Source organism: Miscanthus floridulus, chromosome 5, assembly GCF_019320115.1.
Source record: "Miscanthus floridulus cultivar M001 chromosome 5, ASM1932011v1, whole genome shotgun sequence".
Classification (NCBI taxonomy): domain Eukaryota; kingdom Viridiplantae; phylum Streptophyta; class Magnoliopsida; order Poales; family Poaceae; genus Miscanthus; species Miscanthus floridulus.
This window is the reverse complement of record NC_089584.1, coordinates 24,641,678-24,668,828: the sequence shown is the minus strand read 5'-3', so window position 1 is coordinate 24,668,828 and position 27,151 is coordinate 24,641,678. Positions and strand designations below refer to the sequence as shown.

At 42.7% G+C, this 27,151-nt stretch overlaps 4 protein-coding genes and 1 pseudogene across 4 annotated transcripts; 3 read left to right on the top strand and 2 right to left on the bottom strand.

Annotated features, from left to right (window-relative positions):
• The first annotated feature begins 203 nt into the window (after nt 1–203).
• Nucleotides 204–2,479, top strand: LOC136451801 (uncharacterized). Its single transcript, XM_066452483.1, has 5 exons — nt 204–428; nt 527–577; nt 665–724; nt 1,964–2,035; nt 2,120–2,479. The coding sequence occupies exons 1-5, from the start codon at nt 275–277 to the stop codon at nt 2,155–2,157; spliced, it is 375 nt and encodes a 124-aa protein (XP_066308580.1). The 5' UTR covers nt 204–274; the 3' UTR covers nt 2,158–2,479.
• A 2,550-nt stretch (nt 2,480–5,029) lies between these two features.
• On the bottom strand, nt 5,030–14,161 carry LOC136449704 (1-deoxy-D-xylulose 5-phosphate reductoisomerase, chloroplastic-like). Its single transcript, XM_066449860.1, has 12 exons — nt 13,791–14,161; nt 12,592–12,773; nt 12,169–12,255; nt 11,901–12,026; nt 11,753–11,815; nt 8,044–8,193; nt 7,782–7,849; nt 7,595–7,706; nt 7,410–7,514; nt 7,004–7,125; nt 6,271–6,417; nt 5,030–5,390 (listed from the first exon to the last, which is right to left on the bottom strand). The coding sequence occupies exons 1-12, from the start codon at nt 13,876–13,878 to the stop codon at nt 5,222–5,224; spliced, it is 1,419 nt and encodes a 472-aa protein (XP_066305957.1). The 5' UTR covers nt 13,879–14,161; the 3' UTR covers nt 5,030–5,221.
• On the top strand, nt 8,201–11,739 carry LOC136449703 (uncharacterized; annotated as a pseudogene).
• A 690-nt stretch (nt 14,162–14,851) lies between the features above and the next one.
• On the top strand, nt 14,852–16,208 carry LOC136451800 (protein ALP1-like). The gene is made up of 2 exons (XM_066452482.1): nt 14,852–15,493; nt 15,578–16,208. Exons 1-2 carry the CDS (start codon nt 15,252–15,254, stop codon nt 16,206–16,208), a joined length of 873 nt encoding a protein of 290 aa, XP_066308579.1. The 5' UTR covers nt 14,852–15,251.
• Nucleotides 16,209–16,873: 665 nt separating this feature from the next.
• On the bottom strand, nt 16,874–18,067 carry LOC136451799 (glutathione S-transferase T3-like). The gene is made up of 2 exons (XM_066452481.1): nt 17,602–18,067; nt 16,874–17,521 (listed from the first exon to the last, which is right to left on the bottom strand). Exons 1-2 carry the CDS (start codon nt 18,055–18,057, stop codon nt 17,156–17,158), a joined length of 822 nt encoding a protein of 273 aa, XP_066308578.1. The 5' UTR covers nt 18,058–18,067; the 3' UTR covers nt 16,874–17,155.
• Between the last annotated feature and the right edge of the window lie 9,084 nt (nt 18,068–27,151).

Genomic DNA, 27,151 nt, shown 5'->3' with positions numbered 1-27,151 from the left:
TTTTCCGGGATGGAGGTAGTATTAGTTAGCAGCCTCCTAACTAATTTTAGTTATATTATTTAGTGCTACTAATAATGAATCTAAACAGGCCTTAGCAGACCGATCTTGCGGCTATTGGGCCGGGAACCAAGACATGACGACATTAGAGAGTCATACTCTGAGACGAGAGAACACTTACTTTTTGATAAAACCCCTGGCCTCTAGAGAAATTGCACACATATCCCTGCCCCTCGCTAGCGCCTTCCGCGAACCGAAGGCTCCCGCGACTACCGCGATGTCCGCCATGGAGACCGACATCAACGCGCCGCCGCCGCCCGCCCCCGCTGGCGAGGGATCATCCGCGGCCGGTCCGTCCTCCTCCTCCTCCCGCAAGCCCAACAAGCGCTTCGAGATCAAGAAGTGGAACGCCGTCGCGCTCTGGGCATGGGGTACGTCCGCGCGCCCGTCCATCCGCTCTAGATTTTCCTTCTTGTAGATTGGAATTTGGATCCCGTCTGATCTGTTTGTGTCCTTTGCACCGGAGCAGATATCGTCGTCGACAACTGCGCCATCTGCCGCAACCACATCATGGATCTATGTAAGTTTCGGGTCCGATAGGTTCAGTGCTCGTTAGGGTTTGAGATCTATGATTAGGGGTTTGAGCTCCTTAATTCGTTGGGTGCAGGCATCGAGTGCCAGGCGAACCAAGCTAGTGCGACCAGCGAGGAGTGCACTGTCGCTTGGGGTACGAATCCAATCTCCTAGGGTCTTCTTACCTATCTTCTTTGTTGTATCTTACTTTTTGTCTGTTGCCACTTGCCACTAATTTTATGTTATCGGTATGTCTCCTCATGTGGAATGAAAGAATTCACTATCAATTATTTTGCACACTAGTTCTGGCATACGGTTGCTCATTGTGGCATCTAGTTTTCGGGAATCTTACACCAATCTATGTGTAACTAGCAACTATGGTTAGGGCATTGTGGCATCTAGTTTTCGGGAATCTTACACCAATCTATATGTAGCTGGCAACTATGGTTAGGGTATGACACACAAAGATTGCAAAATATAGATTTTCTGTGCTCTTTCCAAAGATTCTACTATGTTATCTTGATTACATTAGTCTGGTGAACTGTGCAGTATGAACAATTTGTTTCATATACAGAGACACTGGAGCTGTTATAGTTATAGTACTTTAGGAACTCAAAAATTGCATACCTCTTTCCCATCTCCAAATTTTGATGTGGCTGGTGAACTGTATATGAAACAACTGAACACTGGTTTTTGTTTGACATACCTAATTGCCTCTTTAGATGAAACTTATCCTACTGTAGATTACATATGAAGCTCAGATTACTTAAACAGTGTTTAAGTGTTTGTATATCTTTTGAGAAAAATATTATCAATGTACTGCTCTCACATTTAACTAAATATAAGTGATAGGTGTGTGTTCCATAACTTACCATTGCCAGACTTTTTATATCTGTATAAATCACAGCATGATTGGCAAATAAAGGTGCAACCAGTAATTAAACATATACACTTAATGTGTCAGTCCCTGCAGATGTGTACTACATTCCTATCTGGATTAAGGCTGTTGCAAGCCCATTACGGCATTTGAAGCAGCACTACATGCTCTTTTTGTGCTGTGTTCTTTGCAGCCTCTTGTGTGTTCCTTGAACGGACCACTTGAGCAGAGGCCAGTGAACTTCTCACCATATTGTGGCGTTGTCAGTAGAAAATAAGCTCGCCCATGTTTACAGTTGGAATGATGACAAATGCTGCTTGGCTAAAAAATAAAAGGAATGGGAAGCTCAAGCATGTACATTTTTGTACTGAAGCTTCTTTATATTTGCCTGTACAAACCAATAGACATTGGAATATGTTGGACCATGTGTTCTACATGGTTCTTTGCCGCAGCTTCACTGGGTCTAACAAGGTGTCCTTCACTGGGTCTAACAAAGGTGTGTTTTGCGTACTGCAGGTGTCTGTAATCATGCTTTTCACTTCCATTGCATCAGCAGGTGGCTTAAGACTCGCCAAGTGTGCCCATTAGGTAGTTGCAGTTCTGTGTTGATTTGATCCCATAGTTCATTGTTTTGGGCATTGCATTACTCACGATCAACTTTTTATCTTGCAGACAACAGTGAGTGGGAGTTCCAGAAATATGGCCACTAGTTCCTGGGCACCCTCATGTGATGTTGGGGCTTGCTTCTGGCTACTGCTGCAACTCAAGTGTTTTTGTCTGCCAAACAGCTCCATCTTTTACTGCTTTGGATGCTTGCATGTATCACCGATCAATTATCACTAGTAGTACGTCCACCTTGGACTCTATGTGGATGATTCGTTAAGAGGATAGTAGGCCCATTTTATCAGTGTTATATGTGGATTTTCATAAGTGAGCTTGAATTGTGCTGTGGTACCATTTTCTATAGTCTGGTGTGTTTTTTTTATCCGTGTCTGACTTGATCTCGACTTTGAATGAAGTGGGTTTGTCTTTCGGCTGCATGTATATAATTGTATATAGGTTACAAAATGTAGCGTACGATATCCTGAAATTATGTTGGGCACTCTATCCTGTCTTGCTAGTGATAACCTGTTTTGGTGATGTCCCCATCATATGTAGCACCTTAGCTTGTGTTTGGCTCTAGGGTTGAAGTGGATTGAACCTTTTTTTTTTTTTTGAGTGTTTGGTTGGTTCAGGGAAGAGTAGTAGTGGCCTAGTGGGTTGAGGTCGTCCCATAGAGAATATTGTCTCTAGGTGTGGGTTCATCGGAGAAACACCTCCCTAATGTTTGTGACCACGGCGTGCGGAGTAGGAACAGCGGCGGCGGGCTGCGGAGTAGTGCCGGTGGCCGCGCGTGCACGTTGGGGGTGGTGGGCCGCGCGGTGGCGGCAGGCTGTGCGTGCGCATTGGAGGCGGCAGTCCGCGAGCAGCGCCGGTGGCCGCACGGCGTATTGGAGGTGGGTGAGCCGCGCGGCGGTGGCAGGCCACGCGTGTGCGTTACAGGCGGGTGGTCCACGTGGTGGAGCAGCGTCGATCGCCGCACGTGCGTGGAGGAGCAGCGGCCACGCCCACGCGTGCGCGCTCCCTGCGGCAAGGAAGAACGAATTGCTGATCCCCATGTTTAATCCCTCAGCCCAGCACTTCGAACAAAAAAAAAAAAAAACGGCGTGGCTAGCGCCCGAACATCCGGACACTAGCCTCTGTTCGGATGCCCACGCCTGCCCTGCTGCGTTGTCCTTGTTGCACCTCACCTAGGTGTCCTCCCCAGCGTCAAGCACTCATCTGCATGTCCTGCTTCCTTAGTCTCGCATGTGCCAGGAGTGACAACATTTTTTCCTCCGCATGCACGGTTCCCACGAATGCGCTCCACTCATGAAGAAATGGAACGGCGCCCGCCCTGCATGCACGCCCGCCCACGCAATGCCGCATGCAACTGCTACGCCTGCATGGCGTGCACGTACGCATGCAGCTGCGTGCCAGTGCCCTTTGATGCGCATGCTGGTGGAGACCGTGCCACATGCCTGTTGACACGTCACACTCCCGCTTCTCTTGCCGCATACGTGGGGACCGCTACGCCCACGAGGACCCTATGCTTGCTAATGTTGCAACATGAAAGCACTTCTGTAATATACGTCTGAAACAAGTGAAACATTTACAAATATATGTTTGTGACATACGTGTATAGTAACAACAACATCCAGATAAACATACTTGTAACATACGTCTGAAATAGATAAAATATTTTGAATAGACGCTTGCAACATATGTATGAAATATATGCAACATTACAACATATGCAACATCTAGATGAAACACTTGCAACCTAGGTCTGAAACAGGTGAAACATTTGGAACATACACTTGCAACATAGGTCCGAAACAGGTGAAACATTTGAAACATACACTTGCAACATATATGCATGTATAACCACTGCAACATATGCAATATCCAGATAAAACACTCGTTCGAAAACAGCTGAAACATTTGAAACATACACTTGCAACATATATGTATAGCCGTTGCAACATATGGAACACAAGATCTACTTTTGCAACATCCAGATGAAACATATGCAACATACATCTGAAACACATAAAACATACTGTTGCAACATGTGCTCATCTACTTGCTGCCGGCTGCCGCCTAATGGAGGCTGGTTGACGCGGCGCAGTGGAGTGCAGCGCGAGGCGCGTGCGGCGTGCGGCGCGAGGTGGTCCAGTGTGACCGTGCGGGGGCACGAGGTGCAAGGGCGCACGGCGTGAGGCGGAGGCACAGGGGCACGCGCGTGAGGCGCGGGGCGCACGTAGCGCGAGGCGGGTCCGGTGCGATCGTGCGAGGTGCAAGGGCGCGCGGCGGGTCCGTCCCGTCCGTCTGTCCGGACATCCTGATAGGAGCATTAGCGAAAAAAGGATAGATCTAACCCCCGAGGACTACCATGAACCTTTGGTTCGCACTGTGACGAGGAGGGGGGCGTGCTCTCTCGCCTCGCTACCATGAACCTTTGTTGGCACTCATCTTACCTAGAAATGACAAAATGAGTACTCTCTTTTTTGTCAGAAAAGAATGAAAATCTCGATTCCTGATGAGTTAGACAATTTAAAGGTTGGCTAGATTTATAAAAAAAAAAATAGCATCAACATCAACATTTATACTTAAAATAAGCTTATTATAATAAAAATAGATTCAATAATTAATCGAAGAAATGTTAGTATTTATATATACATTTGATTAAATTTAGGGTTGTTTGATTCTTTGGGAGAGGAGATTTCCTCTTTTTTTTTTTGAATCTGATGAGTGGATGAAGTGGATCACAATGTAAGATTTCTGGGGCTCACCAAAAGAGCGAGTTTGGGTCTCATGCTAGTGCTCACCACGCCAAGCGAGAAAATGGAACAAGGTGCAGAGGTGATGTCGGGCAGGGGCAGCTGTGCCTGAGCATTTCAAAATGCTGTTCAATCCTACATACGGAGTACTATAAAAACTCCACCGAAAGGGATGCATCTGTTTCCCACTCGAATTCGAACACTTCACCCATAAAAAAAATCACATGGAACTGATGCTTTTTATTCATGTAGAGGCATGATTTACATTCAGGAGGGCGACCTAGATGTCCCCTAATGCTTCATCTAGCTCCTGAAAATCGAACATGGAAACAGGAGCCACACACTTCATATCTTAGAACTCCTGTATGTACACCGTCGTCGTGACAATATGTAGGAGTATATCTACTTATTATTATGCAGGGACAGGGCTCAGGCCAGAAGATGGTTGTAGGCTGGCTGCATATCTCCTCGCCCACAGATCATAATGGATGATCTCCTCCAGTGACGGGCTTGTTACCAGCTCGTTCCGATGCGCATCACATGTAAGCTCCACCGCCTTGAATATGTCCAGGTAGCTAATCCTGCAAACCAAACGAAAAGGTCAACTGACTTCCTTTGTATGAATATCAATATGTAAAGGATGATTGCAAATTAGTTCTTTCTTTCCCTCTGATGGACAACTGGCTGTAGTTACAGAACCTTCTCCTATTTGAACTAATTGTGTAAAACAATGTGCTTATGCCATGATGAAGTTTTCTCCTCTATCAAATTCTGGAGCATGGTGCTTTACCTCAACAAGTTGAGTGCATAAATCAATATCTTCTCATGCAGAGAAAAACCCGTCTCTATGACCGACACCCTATCCCAATAACCAAACCATCATATTGGCAATAGTAACAGCAGGCAGACCATTGTTAAGATAAAGTACTTAAAAGAGTGAAAAGCACCAGTGCCCTGAACTTTTCCCTGATCCTCACGTAGGCCCATAATAAACTCTCAAAGTGAGGATCGGGTTCACACCAGGTTCACTCTAGGTTCTCTCTTGGTAGTGCATTCACTCAAACCTTTCCCTTCGAGAGTTTATGGACCTAGTTGAGAATCCAGGAAAGGCTTTAGGACCCTCAGTGTATTTAATTTGTATTTATTTAAACAAGGAAAGATAGTTTAAATCAAGATTCTATAGCTATTCTAATCCATAATGTAGGCTCAAAAGGTGCTTGAGAATAATATCTTTAAGGACATACATTCTCGTCCCAACTCACTTTTCTAAAGTAAAGCGCAGTAGATGTCCATGGACTTTGGTTAGCCCAAAGTTTTTTTTTCATTGCAGCAATTAGCATAATGTATCTCGCCTTAAAATTTGCAGAATATTTCACAAACCAAATCAAAAGATGACATAAAATATGCAATGATCAATCTAGAATAAAGCAGGCAAAAGTTGATATGCGAAAAGAATCATACTGTTCATCAATGAACAACTCCACAGCCTTCTCATTAGCAGCACTCAGAACTCCTGTCATGGTGCCCCCAGCCCGCCCAGCTGCATACGCTAGGTCCATTGATGGGTACTTTACATTGTCAGGAGCTTTGAACGTCAGTGAACCCAACCTGTATTGACCAATTGGAACTTAAATCTGAATGCTCAAAATCTGTTAGCATGGAATGCTTACTATTTAAGAGATTGTGCGAAGTTTAGTTTCATAACACGTTTTTGTTTTCTTAGCATCCTTAATGAAGTATGTTCATGTTTATCAACCTAACTATTGTTACTACTTGGTTATTACTAAACCAGAAGTGGGTTAGTCAACCAGCTCAACTCATACATATAACTATTCAAAAGGACACCAGAATTGCAATGAGTTTGGGTCAAGGTCCAAGCTTGATGGGCTGTTCGGAAAATTCAGTTGAAGTACAGTCACATATTTGTTTCCTAAAAATTATGAGGTGGTTGTCATAATATTTGCTGGCTCAAAACCCAAGTCAGATGCATTCACAAATGCACACACCAACAGCTGACTAAGGTGCCCCTGACACATACAGATCTATCAAGTATTGCCATCATATACCAGTAGCTTATTAGAACAATCCCATACTGTAATCAAGAAAAATAAGACTTGAATTCTTGGCGGTCATTTCCAAATAAAAGCATCAGCTGTACTGCAAAAGTAGCACAGGAGTAGTGAAGATGTCATACTTGCAAAGATCCAGGCGGGGCCATGTGACCTCAGAGCAATAGATTCTATCTGGCCACGATAAGGTGTATAAGATTGGTATCCGCATATCCGGCCATCCCAATTGAGCTAGGACAGATGAATCCTGGGAAAATAGAAGAACATGAATGCTAAAGACAATACTAAACCATATGTAAAGACATTACAGAAACAATTCTGCATGTAGCATAACGACCTGAAACAATCATAAACTTGAGATTCTGCTCAGATGCTGGCATGCACTAATACAAGAGAATGAGGTGGAAATGAAAATATGCAGCATAGGAGGATTAAGCGTGGATATGTTTCAGTGTACAAAGCACTACATCTGGGCAGAATATCTCAACATGTGCCTTTTAGTAAGGCATATGACCATGGTTTAGGGCTCACCTGGGTTTCAACCATAGAGTGTATGATAGACTGTGGATGAATCACAATCTCAATGTCATCATATTCAGCACCAAATAAATAATGTGCTTCAATAACTTCTAAACCCTACAAGACCATGTTGTCACTTTAGTGTGTATATAATCAGTATGGATTAAATATTTTTTTTAAATGGAGCTCTAAGACACCTTGTTGAATAAAGTAGCAGAATCTACTGTGATCTTCTTTCCCATATTCCAGTTTGGATGCTTTAAAGCGTCAGCAACTTTTACATCTTTCAGCCTGTCAACTGGCCAGTCCCTGTCATGATCAATTGATATGAGATGGATTCGTATGTCTCCAGAAGTACATATAACACATAAGGGATGGACTTGCCTGAAAGCACCACCTGATGCAGTTAGAATAATGCGACGAAGTGCTCCTTCGGACAAGCCTTGTATGCACTGGTACAAGGGAAGCAGACTCTAATAAGCAAAGAATGCCATAAAACATGAATGCATTGCCACATTATTTCAAGTTCAGTATTGTTAGTTCGTTTAAACACCCAAGCCAGTACGTATCTTTGCCAACCTTACACCAGACATGCATAATAATAAAAAAGATAGCTGCAGCAACAAATAAACATTTTGTGAGATACCTGAAATATTGCAGAGTGCTCAGAATCAGCAGGAAGAATTTTCACATTGTGTTTGTGTGCAAGGGGAAGCACGAAAGGACCACCTGCAATAAGGGTCTCTTTGTTTGCCAATGCTATGTCTTTACCAGCTTCGATTGCAGCAACTGTAGGCTAACAGAACAATACAAAGTTACCAAGTCAGCTATATTCACTGAAAAAATTGCTCATTTATTTGGGTGCACCATACTGCACCAATTTACATAAAGTTCAAATTAATATGGAAATAAAAAATATAATATTAAGATACTCGGCAATCTAAAAGTATCACCACCTAGTGATGATGGTCCTCCACTTATCCTGATAGGCTGATACTGCACTATAATAAAAATAGGGGGCCATGGAACTCGGTTCTCAGAAGATACAAAATATGGCACTATGGAAGGCAATAGGACAATGACATATATACCACTACCAATTGCTTTTTTGCATCGAATTAGAGATGCCAAAGATGCCTATCTATGTCTGGCAATGAAGTCAAGATTTATCTTCATTCTATACATGATATTGTGGTAAAATTACCTGTACTCTATTTTAACACCTTCTAACTGTATAAATATAGCAACCAAAATAGTTAAAATTCGTAGACAATTTTTCTGAAAGGCAGGAGCTCTGCCGCTCAATTAAGTATAGGAAAGAGAGTGTTTTATGTACACATGGCACCAATTGGGCCAATCACACCGGTCCTAGGACCAAAGTAGATACACCCCTCCCGCCGTCAGTTTTTTCACCCCACAAAGGATCCATGATTGATGAAATACAAGTGTGTTCACAAGGAAAGATTTATGCAGCCAAATGACATCAACACAAAGCCTTAATACAAGTGTCTTCGCTCAAGAATTGATTGGGTACGTGATGGGGACGCCAACACAAAGCTTTTTCAACTCCATGCCCGTCACCGCAAGAGGAAGAACTTCATTGGCAAGCTAGTTTCTGGTGACCATATCTACACCAAGCATGAAGACAAGGCAAGATTGATAGATGAATTCTATGAGGATTTGCTCGGGGAAAACATAGACAGAGAGCGCACTATCAACCTTGATGAGCTTGGGATCCTCTCCCATGATTTGGCTGATCTCGAGCTCCCTTTTACTGAGGAAGAGGTGTGGAAAACAATCAAGCAGCTGCCTCCGGACAAAGCGCCCGGTCCAGATGGTTTTACTGGCCGCTTCTACAAGACCTGCTGGCCGGTTATAAAAAGTGATATTATGGCTGCAGTTTCTGCTGTGTGGAGTAGGAGATTTGCTGGTTTTGAGGTGCTTAATGCAGCCTACATCACTCTTCTACCTAAGAAGGAGGAAGCTGAGCAACCAAGAGACTTTCGGCCTATCAGCCTGGTACATAGTTTTGCTAAGTTGATCACTAAAATGCTGGCAAATCGGCTTGCATGTCGGCTGCAGCAGATGGTGTCTCCCAATCAAAGTGCTTTTATAAAGGGGCATTTCATACAAGATAACTTCATGCTTGTTCAGCAAGCAGCAAGATTTCTCAATCAACAAAAGCAGCCCAGAATTCTATTAAAATTAGACATATCAAAGGCCTTTGATTCAGTTTCTTGGCCCTTTTTGCTTGAGGTTTTACAGCACTTAGGCTTTGGCCAGATTTGGAGGGACATAATCAGTGGGTTACTCTCCTCCTCTTCTACTCAAGTGATGTTGAATGGGATACCTGGGGAGCGTATTTCTCACCGACGAGGATTAAGGCAAGGTGACCCGTTATCACCCATGCTTTTTATTCTAGTTATGGATGTGTTGGGGCATATGGTAGCCAAGGCAGCCGCTGATGGTATGTTGCAGCCACTATCGTCTCGAGCTCTTCAACATCGTATATCCCTCTATGCGGATGATGTGGTTCTTTTTCTCCGCCCAGAGGCAACGGATATTACTGTCACAATGGGCATCCTCCAACTCTTCGGTGAAGCTTCAGGTCTCAAAACCAATTTGCATAAAAGCAATGTGTTGCCAATCAGGTGTGGGAATACAGAAATGTCCTTGGTACAGGAACTTCTCCCTTGTGCTCTCATGGATTTTCCTTGCAAATATTTGGGGTTGCCCCTCTCTCTCAAGAAGTTAACTAAGGAACACATCCAACCTATTATAGATAAAATAGCTGATCAGCTACCGGGATGGAAAGGAGATCTCATGACATGGACTGGACGAAGAATTCAGGTGCAGTTTGTCCTCACTGCCATGCTTATTTATTTGGTAATGGCAATTGATTTCCCGCCATGGGCTATTAAAGCCGTGGACAAGCTTCGGAGAAGTTTCCTTTGGAGGGGCCGCAAAGATGCGTGTGGAGGACATTGTCTTGTGGCTTGGGGAAGGATGAGGTGGGTTTGGCTGAAAAAAACTGAGCCTCATCGTCCATGGGCAGCCCTCCCTATTCAAATCCCGGACCAAGTTTATTCCTTCTTCTCAGTAGCTGTTGTATCGGAAGTGGGCAATGAGAATCGCACTTTGTTCTGGACTGATCGTTGGATCCATGGACAGTGTATTGCTGATCTTGCACCTCGACTACTAGAAGCCATCCCAAAGAGAAGGGTGAAGCGACGTACTGTCCAGGAAGCTCTAAATGGTCGCAGTTGGGTTTTGGATATTAAGGGAACCCGCACTGTTGGTGTTATTGTGGACTTCCTCCATCTCTGGGATTTGCTGTATAACTTTGAGTTAGAACCTGATGTCGAAGATGTCCACATATGGCAATTTTCTGCTAGTGGGCAATACTCAGCCAAGTCTACCTATGAGAGTTTCTTCCTGGGATCTACTCAGTTTGGACCATATGAGAGGATCTGGAACACCTGGGCACCGCCCAAATGCCGTTTTTTTTCCTTTGGTTGGTGGCCCACAATCGGTGCTGGACGGCAGATCGCCTTGCGCGTCGTGGGCGGCCTCATCCTGAGCAGTGCCCTCTCTGTGACCAGGAGGATGAGACTATTAACCACCTCCTTGTCTCCTGTGTCTTTGCTAGACAATTTTGGTACCTTCTTCTAAGACAGGTCGGCCTCCACTCCTTGTCGCCACAGCCTTCGGATACTTCCTTTGATAGCTGGTGGGAAAAGGCTAGTGGAGCAACAAGTGGATTGATACAAAAAGGTCTCAACTCTCTCATTGTGCTTGGAGCTTGGACTCTTTGGAACCACCGGAATCATTGCATTTTTTATGGTATTACCCCTAACCTTGGTGGTGCTCTCACCCTTGCTGGAGAAGAGCGCCAGTTGTGGAATCTAGCAGGAGCCAAGGGTCTGTCTTCCTTGACAGCCCCTCTTTTTGGTGGTTAGCTTAGTGCTAGTGTTTGGTCGTCCTTTGCCCTTTTTCAGGCGCGAATGTAATTCCTGGGTTTGTGTGGGGTTGTGTGTGGTGTGTGTTGTAGGGCTCTAGCCCCTTTCATTCTTCTTAATATAATGAGACGCGGCTCTCTTGCGTTTTCGAGAAAAAAAAAAGAATTCAGAACGACAGCTTTCTGTTTTCTTAAAAAAGCTTCCTATAACCACAGCTTAGTGCAGATAAATTTATTAACCTAACAACAGGAAAATATTACATATAAGCACATAAATATCATTTATACACAAACATTTTATAAATTGTTAGGAAGTATTATTGCAACATTAGATTCTTGGAACACCCAACATAAAGGAAAGCACAAAGAGAAATATGCTAAATAGAAGGGGCATTACCTTCAGCCCTGCACACCCTACTATCCCTGTGACAACTGTAACTGCATCTGGGTGTCGAGCAACCTATTACTCAAAAGTTGAATATTTGAGAAACTTTCAGAGCAAACCTTTAGTTATTCGCAGACGAGGATCATAAGAAAAGCCTTACTTCTATGACACCTTGCTCCCCAGGAATAATTTCTGGCTTCTCTTCGCAATCAGCTAACGCTTCTTTTAGTTCATCAACTAATGCTTCGTTTCTTACAGCAACCAACTTAGGTTTGAATGTTTTGACCTGTAGTAAATTACATCCAGAATGCTCAAATGAGTGCATAGTTTTTGTCTTACAAGCTTAATGATCAAATGAGTGCAAAATTCTCTTTCAAGCTTGAAAAAAAGGGCAAAAAGAAAAGAATCTACTCAAAACATCACTGTACCTGATCAGCTAGAAGCGTGACATTGGATCCAGCAGCAAGAGCAACAACTCTGAACTTATCAGGATTCTCAGCAACAATGTCCAATGTCTTTGCATTATGTAAAAGATGGAATATTAGTGCTGAAGAATATCAGTGTCTCTAGTTTCATACCTATCATAAGGTAAATGTAAGAGATGGCGATTAACATCAAACAAATTGTTACAAGCAACATGTTGTTTAGACTTGACCTGAAGCCCACAAGTTACAGATCTGCATGCAAAAATCTAATGTAGCATGCAAAATATACCAATTCTACTGTTTCCAAACAGATGCATGAATTCACTAAAGTTTGATCTATCAACTACCAACATTATCTGCACAGCTAACACAGCAATGTTATGGAATGACAAATTTCATCCATAAGTCTTCGATTAATCCCTTTACCTGTGTTCCTATGGAACCAGTTGATCCAACAATCGAGATAGGCTTTGGGCCATCCCATGACCTCCGGCCAGGCTCAGCAACAGCTCGCCCAGGCCATGCTGGTGGTGGAGCCTGTTGCATAGAACAGCATGTCCTTCTCAGTGAAATAGCTTGTTTGCCCTTCCTTTGAAAGGTAAAATCCACTACAATGAGATAGATCAAAGTAAGATTAGAAAACAACACTAGTAACCAGATTTTACACTAGAAATAAGTCTCTATGGCTAAGAAAGACCAGTGCAATACTACAATATGGTCCATAAAGTGGACGAGTTTAAACCCTGAATTATTGACCTGATTTAACCAATTTTGTAAACATTCATGTAAACTTCAATACCATGTGCACCGACCAGTTAACATAACCGGGCGTTACAAGACAACGGTGCTACCACCTCAGCACCTCTGGATCATATCAAATCACTAGAAAGTATAAACTGAATTGGAATCTGTGAGGAATATATTCGAAGAACAGTATATATTCCAACGGCTGAAGTAGCAAAAGGCAAGTTGAGGCCCATATATTTCGGAATTTAATTCACCCAGGTGAGGTGATGACGAAAGAAGCGATTCGAGACACACGTAAGAAGCGATTCCAGACACAGAAAAGGCCGCATAACATTCTGGAAATCTCGGCCCTGTAACTCGCGTAGCAAAAAATTCTATGTTTTATCTCAGAAGAGTAAAGGAACTACAGTATTAACTTTTTCTTCAGAGAACCAGAAAAATTCTGCCTTTTAGGATGTCAAAATCATAACAGTTATTAGAATCAGAGTTTGCAACTTTACAATGACTATACCCTCCGAGGCTCGCAGCTCCCATGCACTCTACATGGAGACGGGGCCCAACCATACTAGTAATGTTTCCTATAATGGTAGACGAGGCATAGCCGCCAAGTGGGAAGAACGATGAACAACAGGACAGCACAAGGACCTCCTAGTCTTTACAGAGCGACACATAAAAATTCGCGGTGACACACATCGCAAATCGCTTGGAATGGAACCCAGAAATATCAAACTAAATCGATGGGAATGGGGTCAAGAAGCATCAAACTGGCCAGAAAACACGGGACGGCAAAGTCGAGTGCATCAGGCCGGAAAAGCAAGAAGATAAGCTCATGCACCGATCGGGGAAAAAGGAGGCACCGAAAGAGGAAAAGATCCAACCTTTGTGCTGGACGAAAGGTCCCCTGCTGGAGTCGAGGAAGGAGACGGCGCTGAGCTCCCCCCGGAACGACGCCTTGAGTGCAGCCATCCCGGCTTGTTGGCGAGGCTGTGGTAATGGCCGCGGAGCGAGGAGGCGGAGAGGGAGGGGAGCGGCGGTGGTGGCCGTCGCCGAGGCCGAAGCGGAAGCGATGGTTGCGACGGGATGGACGGAGCGAGATTGCGCCTGGTGAGTTTTATAAACAGAGGACGGAGGAAGGGATGTGTGGAGGGAGAAGTGGAGATAAGAAGACGAGATGGGAATCTGAGAGTCCTATGATCTATGGATGCCACCGCAACCGGCCGATGCCCGCCCGCCTGCTCGCTCCTCTCAGCGTGGGATTTTGTATTCCTCGCTTTGTTTGTGACTTGTGAGTAGTGACTCAGGAGCGTGGACACACAGACAGTCGGCTGGTGATAGTGGCTATAGGGTGCCTTCTGGCCAGTCAGTCACAGAGTCACCACACATGGACTGGGATAACCCTGCCAGTCAAATTTTTTGCCATGTTTGGTTGCCTTTTTGGCTGCAGTTTTGCATCTCAAAAGCCATAAACCAACCAAATGGCTTCCACTCAAGAGTTTCAACAAAAACAATTTTGGCTAGTACAATTTTCACATTACCTTCAGGGCTGCTTTCAGCGATTGTGGGGGTGGAACTTTGCACGAAAATTACCCAACTACCGCGGGTTATGATGCATGTTGGTTATAAGCACCACCGCCTTGCGGGCGGTCACGAGCTTTGCCGCCACGGGGCAGGCAAAAGCTCCACCGCCGTACGGACGAGCGCGAGCACTGCCTCTCAGGAATGAACGTCGAAGGGTGCTAGGTCAGGCGTGAGTAGCCGGAGATCCGCTGGGAGGAAGAAGAAGAGGCGGGTCCGCTCATCAGTGAGAGAGGGAGAGTGTTGAATGGGAGAGCTATGGATGACATGTGAGATCAGCTCGTGAGATAGGCTCACATAAGTTTTTCCATAAGGACAACTGTTCAATCAAACAACTTTTAGATTTCTCAGTCATTTTAGAGCATCTCCAAGAGTTTGGTATTTTTAACTTGGCAAATCTTGTGATTTGGCAACTCCAAAAAGATTTGGCAAGCTAAAAAAAGAACCCCTCTCTAAGAGTCTCCTATTTTTAACTTGCCAAATTGAAAAAAGAAGCCCCACAATCTATATTTCCCCCCGCACGCAACTAACCCTTCCTGTTTTTCGCGCGAAGGACGCCGCCACCGGTCTTTTCATCGTGCATGTTGCAGCCGAGCTTCCCCAGCCGGCCAACAAGTTCTCCCAGCCGGCCATCTCTTCCTCCCTGCCGGCCCTCTCCTCCACCCAGCCGGCCATTTTCGTCTTCCAAATCGGCCAGCAGATCTTTCCAGCCTCCTGCAGAAGCTTGAAGGCGTTCTTGATCCATCAACCGCCGCCCAGGAATCATGCCTTTCAAGAGATCCCTTGTACAGAGAGAATTGGATGATTCATCATCAGATGACGATGACTACATGATATTCTCAGCTGCTCGGATTATGCATACTTATTCCAATACCAAAAGGAGTCACGGTGGCTCTGTCCTTGGCCATAGAGTTATTTATCGTGATAGGGAAGGCGGCCACAACAGGATGTTTCAAGATTATTTGGCGGTTAATCCAACATACGGCCCTCAAATATTTCGTCGAAGGTTGTTGTTCTTTCACTTTAGAATGGTTAGTAGTATGTGTTTAATTATTATTCGTGTTGTTAAACTTTAGTTTGTTTGCTTCAGGTACGGGATGTCTAGGGAGCTATTCCTACGCATAATGAATGTTGTTGAAGCACACGATGATTACTTTGTGCAAAAAAGGAATGCGGCCAATGTACTTGGATTGAGTTGCTTCCAAAAAGTCACTACCGCATTTCGTATGCTCACTTATGGGGTTCCAGCTGATGCTACAGATGAGTACGTTCGCATTGGCGAAAGTACTACACTTGAGAGCCTACGTAGGTTTATTGCTGCAGTTGTTGATATTTTTGAAGATGAATACCTGAGATATCCCAATGAGACTGACACAGCACGCTTACTGGCACTCGGTGAGCAAAGAGGCTTTCCTGGAATGTTAGGGTCAATCGATTGTATGCATTGGGCATGGAAGAACTGTCCAGTAGAAAAACAAGGTCAGTACAAGGGGCATGTGGACAAGCCCACTATGATTTTGGAGGCTGTTGCTTCGAACGACCTTTGGATATGGCATGCCTTCTTTGGAATGCCTGGGTCTCATAATGACATCAATGTCCTTCACCAGTCTCCTTTGTTTGCAAACTTGGCGGAAGGTACAGCTCCACAGGTGAACTATACTGTTAATGGGCATGATTATACGATGGGTTATTATCTTGCAGATGGTATATACCCCTCATAGGCTACTTTAGTGAAGTCCATCACTATTTCTATGGGGAACAAGAGGCAATATTTTGCCAAAGCGCAAGAAGCAGCGAGGAAGGATGTCGAGAGAGCTTTTAGGGTTCTTCAATCTAGGTTCGCCATTGTTCGAGGACCAGCTCGCATTTGGGACACAGAGACAATAGGAATGATCATGAGGGCTTGTGTGATCATGCACAACATGATTGTTGAAGATGAAGGATTCGTGGACCCTGACGAGCATTTCGATTACGGTGGTGAAAATGTGCAACCTGCTCATGGCCAGGCTACTCGTACACTTGATGAATTTATTGATGCACACAAAAGGATCAGAGACAAGGAAACACATGTGTAGTTGAAAGAAGACCTCATCGAACATCTTTGAAACCATTATCCTGATTTATATTAGCTACATAGTAATTTTATTTAATTGTGCTAGTGGGATCTAAAACTTAGACCAGTGGGATAGCTATCATCTTGAAGCCACACATTGACACATGAACGTTGGCGTCAGATGTGTTCATGTTCAGAACAGTCAATACTAAGCAGTTGTATAATTGTGCTAGTGGAGTCTTGAAACTCAAAGAGCTATTAGCTATCTAGGTACATAGTAATTTTATTTAATTGTCAAATGAATTACATACTGATCCATAATGCTTCTGCTGAATCAAAAAAGGTTCTGCTGAATCAAAAAAACAAGGAAACTAAAGTTTAATAATTCCACAACTCAAATGACAAGAACTAAATTTAATTTACCAAATGCCTAGCGACAATCTTCTGCTGCATCATCTCGTAGTATTGACGCTGCAGCGGGTTGAGGGAAGTAATGTCGATTGACATTATTTCTTTTTCCTGTTTAATCAAGTTAGCTTCAGCTTTTTTTTCTTCATTTGACACTCGCTTCTTCTCTAGCTCAAGTGAAGCCATGAACCTCTCCTGTTTTGCCTTCTATTTTTCCTTGTCGAAAGCCTCCTTCTTTGCCCACATCTTGTCCAATGGCTCCATGCAAGCTTCGCCACCTCCTCGCCTAAGAGCTTCTTTTGCCTTCTTTATCCCCTGTGGCCTTTTCCGTGCTTCGGTTTCTGGAGCAACAACCTCTATGACTTCTTCATTGTTGGAGGCTTCTACATCCCTTGGCCTGGACACCTTGGTGGACTTCTGTTTTTTCTTGCTTGCTAGTTTCTCTAGCTCGGCAAGTTCAATCCTCTTGGCTTTCCACTTGTCTTCCTCCTTCAATATGTTCCAACAATGTATAAGAGTAAATGACTTGTTGTCCTTGTCTAATTCCTGGTACATCTTGGATGCTTGTGAAATCTGTACAGGGAATTTGTCAATGTATATATCATTTTCAAATAAACCAAATTTAAGTAAAAGATTCAACACATATTGTGTACCTTGTCTTGGATAGTTGTTCCACTTTGATTCCTACGCTCAATCGCCTCATAGCAAGAACAATACTTGTTCACTTGAAACTGAATTGTCAGCCACCTATGCATAATGGAACTCTCTGTCCTCAAAGCTACAGTTTTCTTGTGTTTCTCAAAGAAAGCATGAACTCTACTCCAAAACGTGGAACGAGATTGATTTGCCCCATTAATGGAATCTATGCTAACGTTCAACCAGCCTGAGCATACAACTTCGTCTTCCTTACAATGAAATTTTTTTGCCCTCTTCGATCCCTTTGTACTGCGACTTGGCTGCACTTCCACATGAACTTCTTGAACTTCAAAAGGAAGGTCATGAATACTCTGAGTGTCTTGTGTGATCGGAAAGTTGAGGTCGTCCAAACCAGCAACATCACCATCACCTCCATTTAGAAGAATGTCTGCCAAGAATCCATCTCCTTCCATTCCAACGAGTCTACAAAAAGAAAAGAAAAAATACAAATAAGAAAAATACAATTTGTAATAACTGGGTCAGAGTGGCCTTCTCTTTTTCCTTATCTCAAGGTCCTTAACCAATGAATCTGTAATAACTGTAATACACATTGAATCCAGCTTTCTGGTTTTGTGGACAGATTACCTACATGTACAAAGAGTAAATTACAAGTCCTACATGTACAAAGAATTTGTGCTAATAGGCTTCTAGGGTCCATACCTCTGGGAATCGGTAAGCTGGCTAATCGGAAAACATTGTATCTAGGCAACAACCAGTTCAATGGTTCTTAGAATATAGAAAATTCCATCTATCCCATATCGGTAATTTACATAACGGAACTCTATTCAACAGGAACAGGAGCTCAGTCAAATTCAACATGCAGTATAACTGAACAAAATGAACAGAGATCATACTGGAACATCGGCGACGGGAATTAGAGGGAAGGTAGAGGGGAGATCGTACCTGACCCTAGCGAGCACCTCCCGGCGTCGATGATTGGGGCTTCACGCGGGAGAAGGATCCGAGAGCAACGACGATGGCTTCACGCGGGAGAAGGAGGGGCGCGACCTGGCTTCGCGCGCGCGGGAGGAGAGGCGGCGCGACGGCTTCGCGCGCACTGGAGAAGGAGGGGCGCGAGAAATCGCGATGGCAACTGAGTGCGCGCGCGTATATTTGCGCGTGCGGAGGAGGAATTTGCCAAGTTGCTATTGATGCCAATTTGTTTTGCCAAACTGTTGGAGGCCATTTTTTCTTGTTTTGCCAAAATTATATGGATGCCAAGTTGAAATACCAAACTCTTGGGGACGCTCTTAGAAGCCACAACCTAACAAACACGGCCAAAAGCTGCTCGGCGGGGGTGCTGCGTCCGCTCCCTGGCACGAGCTAGCAGATCCGCACCATCCGCGCTCCCCCCTCTTCTGCGAGTGCTCAACTTGCTGTTGCTTCTTTCTCGTCGAGGTGGTTAGTGTATTTCTGGTTGCTTTCACAAACATGTATCATATATACTGCATGAGTGAATACAGGCGCAATTGATGGATGGATATAATAATAATATCTGTGAAGACGTTTGGTTGTCTCTATAGGTGGATATGCGTACTCTTCACCAGAGGATGACATGTGAACCAGCATATGGGTGAATGCACCGCATCCAACCAGTCAAGATGGACAGTGAAGCTCATTTTGAGCGTATCCACTAGGCCCGAATGAGGATGCAATTTTTGCATCCGATCATGCAGGCTTCACTGGTCATTCACCCATGTTCGGATACGCTCAAACTGACATATTAAGGCGAAACAGAATGAGGTTGTATTTTTGTTGGATCAAGTGAATCGACATGTTCAGGTGGGATTTTCTCTGGAAGGGAGATGATCCTAAAAAGGTCAGTAAGGTGTTGACGGTAGTTAATAATCATTATAAACCGTCAATATAACATGCATAAGGGCATAAATATAATCACCAACAAAGGTCTAGGGGTTTAAACTAACAAATTCTATAAGTTTTGGTGAATTTATATTTTCTGCAGGGTTTATCCAGAAAACCGTTAAGGTGGACCTACATGTCGAAATTAATCGCGCTTATCCACAGCGAAACGGATACCAGAAAACTCGAGAGGACTCCACACCAAAGTGGAGCCCGAGTGGCTGCTAGGTGGGGCCGGCCAGGCCGCCCCGCCTTTGGACCCACCTGTCAGACTTCGCGTCACAATGTCGGTTCTCCACCGTCTCCTAGGTTGCATATACACCGTCCTTTAAGGCGATTTGATCTAAGGACTCACGTTGGACGCTTCGGTCTATATATACCAGCCCCTGCCACCCCCTGAGGCATTGCATAAGTCATTTGAGAAGACAAAAACCCTAATCATCCTCAGAGCTCCATCAATTCTAGGGCATAGCTAGTTAGGCTAGGTCTAGAGGGAGGCAAACAGGCTTCGCTTGGATTCCCCATCGTGTCAAGAGCATGGTTTGGTATAATCTTTGTACTCTCTCTTTTGTATCCTCATTACTTTTATATGCTAGTTATAATTGTTATGACAATATTAGTATTCATCTTATTTATGTTCTTCGTTATAATGTTCATCGTCTACTTTGATTATATGCTTAATATAGTTGGATTATCATCATGTTCATACATAAGTTCATATAGCGCTCACTCTAAGATACCATGGGTGAGTGGTCGACATTGTGTAAGCGTGGTGCTTATACGTTGTTTACTTGCGGATACACCCTATATTCCAGACCATGTGGTAGATCACAGATGTGACACTCCCGTTGAGTCCTTTGTAGTCCACTCCCCGAATATAGGCTTGCAAGTAGGATGCGGTTACGACGGAAGACAAGCTATGTTCTTAATCTTCCTTAGTAATATCCTTTATGTGTAGATATGAAGATAATCTTAGCAATAATTACTAGGTATAATTGCACTAATCATGTATGCTTTGACTTGTAATTAAGAATAACTTAGTAATTATTCCTCTAATATTCTACCTGACCATGCTAATGTCATAGAAAAGAGTACTCTGAGTGATTTATCATTGATCAATACTTATCATATATATATATATATATATATATATATATATATATATATATATATATATATATATATATATATATATATATATATATATATATAGGGAGAGGCTATTCATTAGCCGGCTACAAAATAAGTTATTCTGTAGCCACCTCCATTTACTATAATTTTATATACTAATTTACCATAATGTCAATACATATTTACGATAGTTGGGTTACTATAACACATGGGGATATTTACCATAACATTATATTAAACCACTTAGTAAGGAGTTACTATAATCTCGTAAATTAACATAGTAATTATCATAACTCAAAGTGGCTACAGAATAAGTTATTCTGTAGCCAGCTACAGGATAGTAGTTCTATATATATATATATATGACTTACCCCTGTTATGAGTAGAATATTGGTTATGGTTTACTTCTCCATCAATAGTATAAGTTATCAATACATGTCCATACTAGACCTTTCCTGTGGTAAAAATATAAATAACGATACCTGAAATACTCTTCGATGAAGTTCTACAATGGTATATTGTCTATGCGCTTGCAGATCCTTTTTATTCATATATTTATATATTCTTTCTAGTCACATAAAATGATAAAGAACTGCTTAGTATTATTCTAGTAGTGATGCTATGTAGTACCAACAAGCATCTCTGACATCATCACTAGGGATGACAACATAGTAAAGAAATGTTAGGAGATATAGATTTATAATAGGTGACTACTAAAATAAGTGACAAGTTAATAAATACCAACATATGGGCACTGCCTGGTCAAATGGCATGTCACCTGTCGCCCAAAGGACAAGGGAGGCTTAGAGTCACTTATCTAGAATGCTTCACGAGAGCATTGAGAGTAAAATGGATGTGGTTCAGCTGGAAGAACTCAGAGAGGTCTTGGATGGGGCTAGATATCCTGTGCGACAAAACAAAGACTATGGCAAATTTCTGGCTCTCATCATGGTTGCATGACAAAGCATGAAGAAACATTGCCCCAAATCTATACACAAAGGCGATAAAAAAATCACAATACAGAAGATCCTTCGCAACAACCAATGGAATAAACACATTCTACCAATCTCAACAGATACTAAAATCAAAGAATTTGTAGCGCTATGGGAAAAAATTGTAGAGGTGCTAAGGAACATAGATGATGAGGACCAAATCACGTGGAGATGGACTAGTGATAGAGAGTACACAACAAGAAACACATATAACATTCAATTCATTAGAAACTAAAACAAGTTAAGAATTAGTTCTATGGCGCAAAATGTCATTTTTCCCTTGGAACTTATTGCATTGCAAAATCCTTACGACAGATAATCTCCAGAAAAAGGCGGGCATAATGATCCTATATGCAAACTTTGCAACCTTGCCCAAGAAAATCCAAAACACCTTTGCAAAGATTGTAGTTATACTAAACAGGGTTTTGAACATTTTCATTGGGTGGTTCAACTTAGCCACAATTAGCAATGCCAACCATCAGAGCACTATTTACACATGTTAGAGAAGATGGAGTCAAATTTTGAAAATAGATCAAAGGAAGGAAATTGATGGCATCATCGTCTGTTTCTGGTTGAATATATGGAAGGAACGGAACAGAAGAAATTTCCAACATGAAGAAAAAATGGCTAGATGAAGTGGCTTTCTTGATTAAAGATGATATATACAGTAGTATCAACTAGCAAAAGCTCAAGACTAAAATGTCTAGCCATCGGGACGAATGTTACCTACTACATGAGAAGAAGGTGTTGCACCATGTGTTGTTTTTAGTTGTTTTCAAAAGGCTTAGTTGGCACAGAGTTGTGTTCATTTGGTGTCCTCTAGTCGAGAGATGTTGCTCACAATGTGTCTCTCTTTTCATATATGCAGTGGGTTGTGTTTAGTTGTGTGTCTACCCCTCAGAAGGAGGAGGCATTTAACTTATATCTATTGTTTTTTTATTGCTCGTTTTTTCTACTAATATAAATTCAGCAAATCTCTTGCCGACCTGTCAAAAAAATTACAAAATGCATGCCTACTTAGTAACAATATCTTTTAAAGCTAATAAATGAAGATTGATTATGGCAAGAGTTTCTTAGGAAGAAGTCTCTTAAAAAACAAAACAATTGGTGAAGTTCAATGGAAATTAGAAGATTCACACTTTTGGTAGAGCCTTATGAAGGTTAATGACAACTTCCTGGATCTATCCACTTTTAATTTTCACAATAGCATCCAAATTAGGTTCTAGGAGAATAAGTGGTTAGAAAACTTTACTCTCAGATAATAGTATGCTTCTTTATTATATAGTTATGAGAGAGAGAAAACATTTTTTGGTTGCTCATGTACTCAGACTTACACCTCTTAGTACATCTTTTGGAAGGACGTTAGTGAGAAACAAATTAATTAAGTAGAAGTGTAGAATGAGTTGGTTGCTAAAGTTTTATTTTTGAGATTGGATGACCATCAGGATTCCATCAAATGGTCCCTCACTAACCAAGGAATTTACACGGTGCAATCAATGTATGATATCAGGTAAACCAAACTGCTTTGCCTCTAAATATATCTCTTTGGAAGTTGAAATTTCCCCCTCATAATCAAAACATTTGTTTGGTTCTTGCTAAAGGGGGTTATTTTAACAAAATTAAAATCTCCTGAAGAGAAATTTGAAGGGAGATGATAAATTTTGTTTTTTAAGTAACAAAGAAACCATAAAACACCGATCTTTTAAATGCCATGTTGCAAAAATTTATTTGGGGTCATTCAAGTTGCGTTTGATTTACAATCATCAAGTAACATGGCAGATTTTCTAAGAGTTTGGCTTTAAAAAGTAGACCCGAAAATACAATCTCAAGTTTGTATGAGAGCAAGTGCATTATTTTGGTCTACTTGGCTGTATTCGTGTTCAAGGCTAGAGATAACCTAGGACCTAATTGATTTCATACATATCACTTAGACTCAGTTGATTTCATATATCATCAAATAGGGTAATTGTAGTGTCGAGATGGTGGACTAGAGGGGGGTGAGTAGTCCTTTCTAAAATTAATTACGCTGGCTAACCAAAATAAATACAGAATTAAAACTATCGGTCTAGCCAAGACTACACCCCTCTATCTAAGTTCACAAGCACCTTATAAAGATCCTAATTAGGCAACAAAGGTGCCGGGCTAGCTATAGCTCACCTAATCAATGCTAGAAGCAAGGTCACACAAACCTATGCAACTAGTACTCAAGCAACCGGGGGAGCTCCTACACAATCTAGTAAGCAAAAGCATAAAGCTCCTAAGCTCACTAGCAATGCTCGACAACAAGGCTACACAAGCCAAATTAGAGAGCTCAAATTACTTAGCTACACAAACTAAGCAATGTGACTAACAAGGCTACTCAAGCCAATTAGTCACACAAGGGAGCTACTTCTATGCTACACAAGCAAGAAGGTAACTAGCAAGCTATACAAGCTAACTAATTACATGAGCAACTATGCAAGCACAATATATATAAAAGTAAATACAAGCTTGTGTATCTGGATTGCAAACCAATGGGAAAATAATGACACGGTGATTTTTATCATGAGGTTCACTTGGTTGCCACCAAGCTAGTCCTCGTTGTGTCGACCGCTCACTTGGTGGTCTGGCAGCTAATTGGCATCACCTGCCAAGCCCATACATTGGGTACTGCAAGAACCTACCCCAAAAGTGAGGGTAGCTCAATGACACAGTCTACTAGAGTTACTCTTCGTGGCTCCCGCGGGACGAGCACAATACCCCTCACAATCACTTCTTCAAAACACCGCACAATCTTCTTTGCATGCTTCAATGGAAACCACCACCAAGCCATCTAGGAGGTGGCAACCTCCAAGAGTAACAAGCACCACCCGCTTGTAACTCGATCACCTAGTGCCACTTGATGCAATCTCTCAATGCAATCGCACTAGAATCACTCACTTGCAATCGATTCGGACTCTTGCAAGCACAAGTGAGTTAGAGGGCTCTCAATTCAAGCACACACAAGAGCAACACATCCCCAAGGTGCCCAACCTCTCAAAAGGTCGGCCACCATCTCCTTTTATAGCCCCAAGGGCTAAAATAGTCATTACCCCCTTCATCCTGATTTCTACGCACTGACCTGACTTGCTGCTATAGTGACTGGACACGTTCAGTCCAGAGTCCAATCACGCTGCGCTCGCCAAGTGTACTAGCTATTTGAATGTTACCATTGGGCGCCAACGGCACCCACCATGTGCAAACCAACTCCGTGTCTGGTCGATCGATTGAACTCACCATCACTTAGCGTCCGGTCGCGAATAGAGAGGCACTAGTGAGGTTTTTCATCGACCGGACACGTCCACCAAACTTGCCACAGCGTCCGGTCACTCTGCCTTAGCATTTCTAGGCCTAGAACAGTGGCACAGGCGCGTTCGGTCATGCCCTAGTGTCAGCATCCGTTCGTAGCCACTAATTAGCCCTCACAGGAACACTGGCAAGACTCACTGGTACTAACCGGACTCGCGTCCGGTCGTAGCGTCCGGTCACTGAATGTTCATTGCTAGAATGACTATAACTGTTAGCTCCAAAGTCCGATTTCGATGATCTTGGACATTTTGGAAAGCTTATGCAGAGGGATACACATCCCACATGCATATTTAATCCAAAGCACAATCGATCAACATATAATTCCAATCCAAGAACCATTACTTCTCTTTTTCAACTCAAATTTCTCCAAAACTTCTCCAACTTCTTCTCATTTGCAAATGTGCCAACTCCACCAAGTGTACACTATCATGTGCAAGTGTGTTTGCATTTTCACAACCATTTTTCAAAGGATTAGTCACTCATTTCACCACACCACTCGATCCTAACACGTATGCAAAGTTAGATCGCTCAAGTGGCCCTAGATGACTGATATGCAAATAAGTTTGCCCCTCTTAATAGTGTGGCCACCTATCCTAAACCCGATCATAAACTTCTCTACACACCTATGACCAGTGAAATAAAATGCCTTACAAATATACCTTTGCCTTGCACATTCTATTCTATCTCCTCCAATGTTGATGTAACACATGCACCAACCTTGATCAACAAATGATATGATCCACTTCATATCATCACGTGACCTTATTGGTTCATCGATCTTGACTTCACTTACTCTTCACCGTTGCCTTCGCCAATCGACGCCAAGTCTGGCTCAAGCTTTACCGCCATATGGTCCATCGCTCTAAAGCCTCCAACTTGCCCTTCACGCTTGCAATAGGTCCATCAAGCCAAGTCTTGTCTTGATCTTCTCCACCTTAGTCACATGACTCCATGTCATGTCTCATATGCAATGAGCTCCTTCATCACATGTGTGAGCCTTGTAACAAATCCAATCCATATTCACCGTCATGGCATGAGTTGCTCGCATAAGTGTACCTGTGGAATAATCACCTATGTATCTCACATTTAAACACATTAGTCCACCTAGATTGTCACTTAATTACCAAAACCAAATATTGACAGTAGTTAACACCCATCATAAACCATCAATATAATACATGAATATGATCATCGACATAGGTTTAGGGGTTTAAACTAACAAATTACATAGGTTTTGGTGAATTTGTGTTTTTAGCAGGGTTTATCTAGAAAACCATCAAGGTGGACCCAAATATTAGAATTAATCACGCTTATCCACGATGAAAACACCTCCAGAGGACTCTAGAAGGTAAACCACCGAAGCGGAGGGCAGGTGGCTGCCAGGTGGGGTCAATCGGCCTGTGGGCTCACCTATCAGCCTCTATCTTGCTACGTCGGTTCTCCACCATCTTAGGGATTGCATCTACGTTGTTCTTTCAATTCAGTTTGATCCGAGGGCTCAGGATTGATGCTCCCCCTATATATACTAGCCCCTACCACCCCCTAGGGCATAACCCTAATCATTGATCACATCATCATCCAAAAATCCTAATTAGAGAAGAACCTCAGAGCTCCACAATATTCTAGAGCATGGATTCCTGATCTTGTCAAGAGCATGGTTTGGTATAGCCCCTGTATCCTCTCTTGTATCCTTCATTATTCATATGTTTGCTACAATTGATTCGACATTGTTCTTAATATTATTCATGTTCCTAGTTATCATGTTCATCGTTTACTTTGATTATATGCTTAGTATAGCTAGATTATCATTATATTCAATCATAAATTCGTATAGTGCTCGCTCTAATGTACACAGGGTGAGTGGTCGATATTGTGTAAGCGTGGTGCTTATACGTTATTTACCTATGGATGTACCCTATATTCTGGGCCATGTGGTAGATCGTGGATCTGACACTCCCGTTGAGTCCTTTGTAGTCCACTCCCCGAATATAGGTCAAGTAGGATCTAGTTATAAAGGAAGTCATGCTCTGTTCTTGATCTTTTTTAGTAATATCCCTTATGTGTAGATAAAAAGTTGATCTTAGCCATGATTATTAAGTGTAATTGCACTAATCATCATATGTTTTGACTTGTAATTAAGAATGACTTAGGAATTATTTCTCTAATATCTACTTAGTCATGCTAATGCCAGAGAAAG